The sequence below is a fragment of the Trichophyton benhamiae genome (genome assembly GCF_000151125.1).
Source record: "Trichophyton benhamiae CBS 112371 chromosome Unknown contig00202.0, whole genome shotgun sequence".
NCBI classification, from domain to species: domain Eukaryota; kingdom Fungi; phylum Ascomycota; class Eurotiomycetes; order Onygenales; family Arthrodermataceae; genus Trichophyton; species Trichophyton benhamiae.
Genome location: NW_003315060.1, coordinates 1 through 8,558, shown reverse-complemented (window position 1 = coordinate 8,558; position 8,558 = coordinate 1). Strand labels below are relative to the sequence as shown.

General features: G+C 47.9%; 4 protein-coding genes across 4 annotated transcripts; 1 reads left to right on the top strand and 3 right to left on the bottom strand.

The window, feature by feature from the left end:
• Positions 1-1,389: 1,389 nt before the first annotated feature.
• On the top strand, positions 1,390-2,588 carry ARB_03931 (uncharacterized protein; the record flags this gene model as incomplete). The annotated part of the gene is made up of 3 exons (XM_003009818.1): positions 1,390-1,483; positions 1,545-1,850; positions 1,876-2,588. The coding sequence occupies 3 exons, from the start codon at positions 1,390-1,392 to the stop codon at positions 2,586-2,588; spliced, it is 1,113 nt and encodes a 370-aa protein (XP_003009864.1).
• Positions 2,589-3,738: 1,150 nt separating this feature from the next.
• On the bottom strand, positions 3,739-4,078 carry ARB_03930 (uncharacterized protein; the record flags this gene model as incomplete). Its single annotated transcript, XM_003009817.1, has 2 exons — positions 3,739-4,003; positions 4,026-4,078. The coding sequence occupies 2 exons, from the start codon at positions 4,076-4,078 to the stop codon at positions 3,739-3,741; spliced, it is 318 nt and encodes a 105-aa protein (XP_003009863.1).
• A 139-nt stretch (positions 4,079-4,217) lies between these two features.
• ARB_03929 (uncharacterized protein) lies at positions 4,218-4,490 on the bottom strand (the record flags this gene model as incomplete). The annotated part of the gene is made up of 1 exon (XM_003009816.1): positions 4,218-4,490. The coding sequence occupies one exon, from the start codon at positions 4,488-4,490 to the stop codon at positions 4,218-4,220; it is 273 nt and encodes a 90-aa protein (XP_003009862.1).
• Positions 4,491-5,660: 1,170 nt separating this feature from the next.
• ARB_03928 (uncharacterized protein) lies at positions 5,661-6,311 on the bottom strand (the record flags this gene model as incomplete). The annotated part of the gene is made up of 2 exons (XM_003009815.1): positions 5,661-6,069; positions 6,166-6,311. Coding segments are annotated over 2 exons (555 nt in total), but the record flags the coding sequence as incomplete, so codon positions are not given.
• Positions 6,312-8,558: the final 2,247 nt, after the last annotated feature.

Sequence of the window (8,558 nt, the reverse complement as noted above, 5' to 3'; positions counted from 1 at the left end):
TTATTTTGGGCAACTGACGAGCAGGACAGCTGGCCTGGGTGCTAATTAACAGGCATCAGTGTAAGTCAATTGATACGGTCTCGGATATCAATCTCGATATCTGCTTTAATAGCCTTCATAAAGGGCTGCCAAGAGGGAGACCATCTTCTTTAGTTGAGTTTCTTCTTGTTGTGATAACGCAAGGGTATGTAAATATTGTTACTGTAGAATAATAAGAGGGGTTGAAGCCGAATCCAAGACGTCAAATGGTCAAGTATAGGAAGATATCGTCTGATCTTATGGAGTCGATGATAATGGCCGTAAAAGGATTACGTCACCTGATATCAATGTCACATTATAGTTATGGTCATGTGATCACCTATACAATATTTCGCGAGACATCTTGTGCATTTGCACTATTTATGCTTTAAATTCAAGAGTTCAGCAATGATCAGCGAAGGATATCTATACTCATTCCAATCATGAGCACTCGAGAAGCGCTGGATATAAATCGACATGCTGTGGGTTATAGTGTATCTCGATGCTCTCTGTGGGATGCGTCACTCCTCCAGTGATGGAAACAGTCCATGCATCTAGCTATCACTCAATACAACGTCAAAAAAATGATATTGGCATCTGTTGAAGGGGAGTCGCAGGCCAGCAGAAAGCCCTAAGCATCCCCGTCACTCAAAGGCATGTTATTGCTGTCTTCACATCTGATTAAAATGGTGTTTTGCGGGAAAGAATATACTTACAGTTTGTGGAGGCTCCAAATTAAAGCCTTAGCTCAACCTTAAAGCCCCTTCAAGCCAGTCTCAATAGCCGCCTGTCAAAGTCAGCCTTAAGCCAGAGCCTCGACCTTTCATTCATATCGTTGCCAGAGCTATCTCTGTTGACTTGCTCCCAGCCTTGCCGTCTTTCTGCCTCTTTTTCCCTTTTATGCCTCCTTTTCCTCGTCTTTTCTCAAGCTCGTTTCAGGCGCTTTTCAGTCTTGGTGTAAATCAAATACAGATCGCGTAATATTACACATTCTGTTCCTGCATCTAAGCCTCTTCGGGAAAACGTCAGGCTGTGCGGCCAATGGGAGAGAGGCCGCGTCTTCCTCCGGACGTATTTAAGACACCCGAAATACCGGGAGATCGAAACAAGCTTTTTACGAGGCGCTTTCCTTGGCGTCTTTTTCTCTTTCTTTTTCGCTTTTCTCTCTTTCTCTTCCTTCGCCTCCATCACCGGCAGCGTCGTCGTCGTCCTCTTGCTCTTTGCTCTTTGCCCTACGCATCCTCTCGCCGGGTAACTGTGTATATCCTAGCAGACAAGATACTCTTTGCGGGCTGAAAGGGGCAATTGAACTCGATACCTTCAACTCCTTCGCAGGACACATCCGCAAGAAGCCGGCCAGCCACCGCAGCCATGGTCTTGCTACGGAACATAGCTCTCGTCGCCCTCGCTCTGGGCAGCGGAGCTACTGCGTCAAATGCAGCTTACTTCAAAAGAGCTCCCGAAGGTATGTTTCTGTTGCTATACTTGCGCCTGTAGCCTTGATCTAACGTGGTTCCGTTTTCCAGACATGTCGACCTCTGCGGTTGCAAAGACAACGGGAACCGAAGCTACTCAGTCGACAGCTACCAGCGGTGCCGAATCTTCCATGACTTCCAGCTCGTCTACTTCGACCAAGGCGACCGCCCCTACTCCAAGCCCGACCCCTTCAGATGACACGGATACTGGAGGGTCAGGGTCCCAGGAAGATCCAGAGCTCACTGGTGACAAGCCCAAGGAAGCTCAGGCATGCAGCTCCGAAAAAGATCTCTCTGTCAAACCCTTCTGTTCGCCTCATGATCAGCAAGAAGTATACGTCGATGACACCTACTATGGTATGTAGCTTGTAGCATGATACAGTGCTTCAACTGGACATTGCTTTGCATGTTGATCTAACAGTGTCTGTCTTAACAGTAACCTGGCTTACTTCACTTCTCGGTTCCGACTCTGTTGTTAGAGTTGGCGCAGATTACGTCAATGTCTCTATGAATGAAGGCCTCAATGCTTGGCTTTCTCGTGAGACCCCAAACAACCACAGCTATGTCGCCATTCAGATGAAGGCGGAATGGCTGAAGGGCGAGAAACGCAATAACCTCACGTTTTTCCTGGACGAGTTTCCAAAGGGCAAAGGAAAGGTCCATCACAACGGTCCTACCATCTCCCTCGTCAACAAACCTCCAGTCCACCATCCTCCACCCCCTCCAACTCCAGCACCCAAGCCGCTTGGCCTTCTCATCGGTCTACCTCTTGGTCTCGGCGCCGTTTTCCTGATTCTACTCGGCCTCTGCTTTGGTATGAAGCACCAGCGCCGAATTGGCTTGAGCAACATTATGGGCCGGCGCAACAAGGGCTACGGTGGTAGACGTGCCAGAGCCATGAGAAGTGGACGCGGTGCCGGTGGTTCTATCAGGTTGGACGACATGGAGGATAGCGGACAACAGTACTCCGACACCCCTGAGCGACTTCCATCGCGCCAGCATATAGTTTCCGATACGGAGACTTTCAACGAAGTTCAACGCCGCGAGGGGAATGCTTTCAGACAGGAACTTGCCCGCTTGAAGAACTGGAAGTGATTGAATAGTATCACTACATAACGAATTCCTGGTCCTGTACTGTGTACAGTCACCTTCTATAACGACTGCACGGAGCTATGCCGCCACTTGATTGACCTTGGGCCTTGACTTTGACCTTCTACCTATATCCTATCATCCTTTTTTTGACACCTTACCGCTGGGATTGATCGGTATGTGATGATTATACTCAACCCATTGAGTACTCCTTTCCATGACTTTTGAGCCTGTTATTTGTGTATACTGTTATGTTCTGTTGTTGTTGATATCGTGTTCTTTGGTTTATATTGCCTTCTTTGATGGTTCGTCATGCCTTCTTTACTGTTTCATTAGACAGCTATGGTGTATTGCATGAAGTTTTCAAGGTGGTGTATTGCTTAACCCACGGGTTCCCATCTTCCCTTTTAGTACTTGGACGCTGTATAAAAGGACTCTAAGACCATTATTATATCAATAGACGATTGTATTATTCTGGTGCTTACAGACGGTCCCTGATATCAATTGGATCGCCCTCAACACCACCCTCAATATGTCCCATGGTCAAGGCACAAAATCAAAACTAGAACAGAATAAAGCGATGATAAAAACATAGATTCCTATTCATTTTATACCTTTTTTTTTTCTTTTTTCTTTAACGTTCTTTTGGTGTACCATCATGCCAATGCATAAGAAAAAAATATGAAGAAATCAATACGCCAGCTCGAACTTACATCAGCAAAGGTTAATGTAGTGACAAGCATATAAGCGTGAACCATGGTATCGAACGGAGGGCAAATCAGATAAGATAAAAAAATAAAGAAAAAAAGGGGTAAAAGGGACAAAAGGTAATATTGCAGTCAAACCATGAACGTAGGAAGAGAAAAGCCGATTTTTTGGAGGGTCTAAAACAATTGGTGAGTACAAAGACAGCATGATGGGGAAACGACCATAGAGAGGATTGAAGAAAGAGGCTTGCTGGTCTGGCTGAGAGAAGTGGTATAGGAGGTAGGAGGCAACGGGTCATCAAGTCGCCGTGAGATAAAACTTGGCTTCGCGCGTATCGTAAGGCTAAAGACAAACCTGGATTGTAGTGGGAGTTACTCCGTGAAAAAGAACCGTCGTGACATGAGAAAATGGGAATGGAGGGGAAATAAGCGGATGCAGGAAAGGTCATTTATGCGGTTGTCTCCTCGCCATAAAACGACTTGAGAACGTTAACGACATCGTGATAATCATTCTTCGCCTCGGCCAGTGCCTTCTTGATGTTGGCTAGCGACCTGCTTTTATCCGGTTCAGGATGGGTGCCAGACTCGTCCTTTTGTTGGCCGTAGTTCTGGATCTTCTCACAGGCATCCTTGACCTTGGTGAGGCCCAAGGTAGCCGAGGATCCCTTGAGGAAGTGACCTAGTTGGGACAGCTCAGCTAGATCTTCGGACGAGCTGTAACCACGGTAGCAATAACGTTGTGGTTAGTAAAAAAGGTTTCTCCTTGGAGGGTGCGGGTAATGACGTCATCTGAAAGGTAAAGATAGGGGTCACGGGATGATGTTATGATGACGTCACGGCAAACACGTCAAGGGAGGGGATGAGTGTCAAGACCAAGGTCAAGGTGGGAGTGAAGGGAGTGGGATATAAGAAGGGTAGAGGAGAACGCTTACATCGCGGATTCCATTTTGAGGAATGTGGCTTCTGCCTGGTCGAAAAAGCCATATACTATACTTCGGCTGAACTCCCTCTCTTGATCCTCGTCGTCCATTTCTAAAATCTGTTCAAAAGTACCTACGTCAAGGTATTTATATTTTTCGAGGCTCGATATGTTATTTCTCGGCTGGAAAAGTCGCCATGTTAGCTGAACTGGAGAGATAAAAGAGGGATGTTGGAAGTTGGAGATAAATACCCCGTCTTCGGTTTGCGCGGATGGAGCCATGATGGACGTCCTGGGTTCAGACTGCACAGGATCGGAAGAATGTACGCAAGGTCTCATTTGATATTGCAGCCTGGAGGGGCTCTGTCTCTTTTATTGGTATCGAAAAGGCAGGTTGGTGTGACGTTGACAAAAACTTTGCCAGAACTATCGGAAACCAGTGCTCTGGTTCGGGGTTCGGCTTAGTTTTAAACGTTGTGCTATCCGCGGTTGTAAAGCAGGCGTTCCTGAGGGAAAAAAAGGCTGGTATATAGGAGATCGCAAATTGAGGCTCGAGGTCGGGTTGAACTGCGTCGAGATTTTCCCTATCTTTCTTGGTCGTTCTAGCTTTCTCTCTTTCTTTTAGCCGGGGAAATGGTTGCGTGGGACCCTGAGACAAATCGTTAACTTTCAGGATACTTATAAGTGCCACCGAGACCAGTTGGCTAATGGAGAATGCGGTCGTAAGACGTGGCAAATGACAGTGGAGGTGATGTTCCTCTAGATTAATAAAAACATGTGATGTGTAGATTTTGCGCGGCCAGACCCGAGTTAGGTAGACAGTCGAGCACCAACCCGTGGGGGTGATGGGCCCGAACAGGAGCCGTTTAGCCAGACAGATAACAAAGAATAGTGGTCTGAGAGGCGGGAGATTCGACATTACTACCCAGCATGGGAGTTAAATGTTATATTGGAGGGTGGGGAAGAACTCGGAGGAGCGTAAAACAAGGGAAAGTCTATATTCACCTCTGATTTGACAAGGGGTCGTAAAAAAAAGTTGTATAAATGGAAACCTCCGTCAAGCGAAGTAAAAATCAAATGGATGTATCTATCAAAGAGGTAAGTAAGTGTTTGTTATGAAAGAGTTGAAGAGTGACTTGGGGATGCAACGCAGACTTCGAGTGTGAAAAAAATAAAAATAAAAAAAATAACAAAAAAACAGGACAAATCACAGTAACTAACATACGTAAGGCAGGAATTAAAGAAGGAAGAAAATACAGGCAAAAAAAAAAAAAATCAATAAACGGCATTCTTCCCTGCTGGGGCACCTGATATCAAAACAAATATGCAGAAGGAAATACCACTTACAATCAAGTTGTTCTAGCGGAAGAACTATTCCATTCAAGAGGATCCGGCTTGTTTGCACTATCTATTCTGTCAGAAAAAAAAGTCCCAAGGGGAATTTATACGCTCTTAAAGTTTTCTTTCTCTGCGTCCCCTTGCTGCTGCTCTCTTCTCTCCGCCGCTTCTTTTCTTTTCTTCTTCTCTTTGCTTTTTGGACAGAGTATGCATACCGATGATGAGCTTGGAGGGATTAAGGGTTGGGCGTCTTAAAGAGCGAGACGCAAGCCAAAGGACCCCAGAACCACGCTGGTACAATGGGTGTCGAAGAAGCACTGCTGCTGGAGGCACTGGTGCTGTATGATAGACCCGGGACTCAAACGGCGGCCAGAAAGCACGCTGCAGATGCCCACTGTTTCTGCTTGTTTGAACAGAAAAGAAGTCCTGGGACTTCTTTTGCTCTATATTTGTCTTTTGGTCACCTTCACTCTTTTTTTTTTTCTTTTGAGGGAGTTTTGCTGTGTTGGTTCTTCCCTCTGGCCTGGTGTAATAACCGCAGCCAACGGCGGTTCTGGCAGTGTCCTGACAACGCCCGTCGCCGGCGAGCAGAGAGGGCGCCTAAAACGTCTAGACACACGCAGACCAGATGAATGCTGCAGAAGAGATGCAGAGAACGAGAGAGGCAGGATGTATATGATTGAAGTGTTGAGAGAGCGAGGAAGTGTGAGGTGTGGAAGAAGAGGAGGAGAGAGGCGGACGAGGAGGGGAGGATCGCCAGTTAGTCTAGTTGCGGTTTGGTGGGGATTTTTGAGGTATTACTGACTTCCTCCCCTTTTAACGACCGCCCATGAAGATGACTTCATCCTCCCCAGCACCTCAACCACCTCACTCGCTCCCACGCCTACAACGCCAGTGTCTACAAGTGCCTACGAGTGCCTACGGGTGCTGCCAGCAGCCTGCGGTCTACAGTCAACGGTCTGCTTCATAGTGCTCACCCCCTGCCTGGCTCTGAAGACGGCTATTCAGTCTTCTAGCCTCGCTCTAAAGCTTGCCCTGGGACGCCCGCCGGTCTGGCTCGATATGGCAGCAGACACGGAAGACCCCCTTCTATCCATCGGGATTGCTCTGGAAACGGATGAAATGAAACAACTGCCATCCTATAAGAGACGGTCCTGGCCCTGGAAATGGGCCCTGATCCGATGGTTGCATCTCCTTCGTGCTTCTCCACACGGCGTACCAAAGATCAGAGGCATCATCTGTGCTTGAGCATTCCTATTTCCCCCGACCCAACTACTAGGGCTTGGGCGTCAACATTTTTAGCTAGCTGGCACTGCATGACCCTTGTGGAGGGGAATTGAGGCCGCCTGGGGTGCAGCACAGAGCCCAGCAGTCAACCTCTTCTATACGCTCGGAGTACGGAACAGCCCCTTTCGACAAAACACGAAGGAAGAGGAGAGGAAAAAGGAAGGGAAATGGGGTTAAAGAGCGTATATACCGCACTAGGCGTTGATCAACAACTCATCTGGTTGCACGGGGGTTTTTCTCTCTCGTCTGGCCCATCCACGTTGGAATTTCCTGCACGTCAGTCAAAACTTCTGACTTTTGGCAGAACACCATGAAGAGAGGAGCAAGAGGGAAACGGGGGAGGGAGTGGTGAAGGGAAAAAAAGAAAGAAATCGGAGCTACTTTGTGGTGGGGCGGGCCATCACGGCCTCAATATTATCGCACGTCCTTTTGCTTGTTGTTCACTTGCGCTTCTGCAAAAAGATCAACATATATACTCCGTACATTTACCGGCGGAAAGGTCGCGTGTGGTGAGCCGCTTAAGACCATACATGGATGTATCCGTTCACACACAAGATACGGAGAGGGTGTGCGGGCTGACATGGCTCGATGTGGCTCCTTTCCGAGACTCTCTGGATGGTCATCACGACTGGGCCGCCCTGTGTCATCTTTTTTCGTTCTTTCGCGCAACTACAAGAAAAACAACCTGAGGAAAAGAAAAGAGAGCTTTAGGAGCCAGATGTAAAAAGCAAAACGGACGTCAGACTCGCTATCATGCATGATGACGACAAGACGATGATACCCTCTTTTCCGATCCAGGGGCCAAGAGCCAATGGAAGAAAGCCGAGGAGGCTAGGCCGGGATCCATCCCCAGCACGACAAACCATATGGTGGACTCAAACCGCCTCTTTTATCCACCAAAAAATGATGTAAACGGCTCCTTCTCCTCCACACCTCGGTTTTTTGCTCTGATGAAGACAGACTTTTTGCTTTATATCCGCAGCCTTGCTCCTTATGTGATAGCGTGGACAGTTGTCACCCTCGGCGGCAAGGGGGTTGCGAATAAAGACAATGAAACCGGGCCGGCGTTAATGCATCAGCAACCGACTGCAATGCAGAGTTGAAACGTCTCATTGCATATATTAGTTATTATACCTCTTCTCTCACGCTTTTCTCAGTCTTGTCACCAAACCCCCCCCTTTTTTTTACCGCAAATGTCGACGTTTGGTACCCGATTTGTGACGTAGGCCAAGGCTGCGCCGGTGCACTGATGATCCCTCGCTAGGAAAGGTTAAACACATGTCGACATACAATATTTCAAATCCGCCTTTTCTTTTTCCCCATATTTGGTCGCAACGCCGCGGGATAGCCAGTCTATTCTTTCCTAAAAGAGGGGTGATCATGCAAGTGTTGTTCCTCAAAGATGCTTCTTTGCTGGCCCGAGTCCATTTTAACCTCCATTTAAGGGTGGAACCTGTCCAACGCTGAGCAAGAAAGGAGACTCTTGCGTCGGTGGATGCGCGGGAGACTTGACTATCTCGTAAAGTATTCCAACAAGCCCATTGGGACTAACGGAGCAACGACGTTCTAGGCCCTGTCAGGACATGTGTTCGGGGCAAGCGAACGACACGGAGCTAGGCCTGCAACGGTACAGCGTACGCTCGACGCAGCACTATGATGCAGGAATGCATGTCGACTTTACTTGCCGTCCGCTTGCAGGGACAGCATGTCCAGCGCCCCCTTACT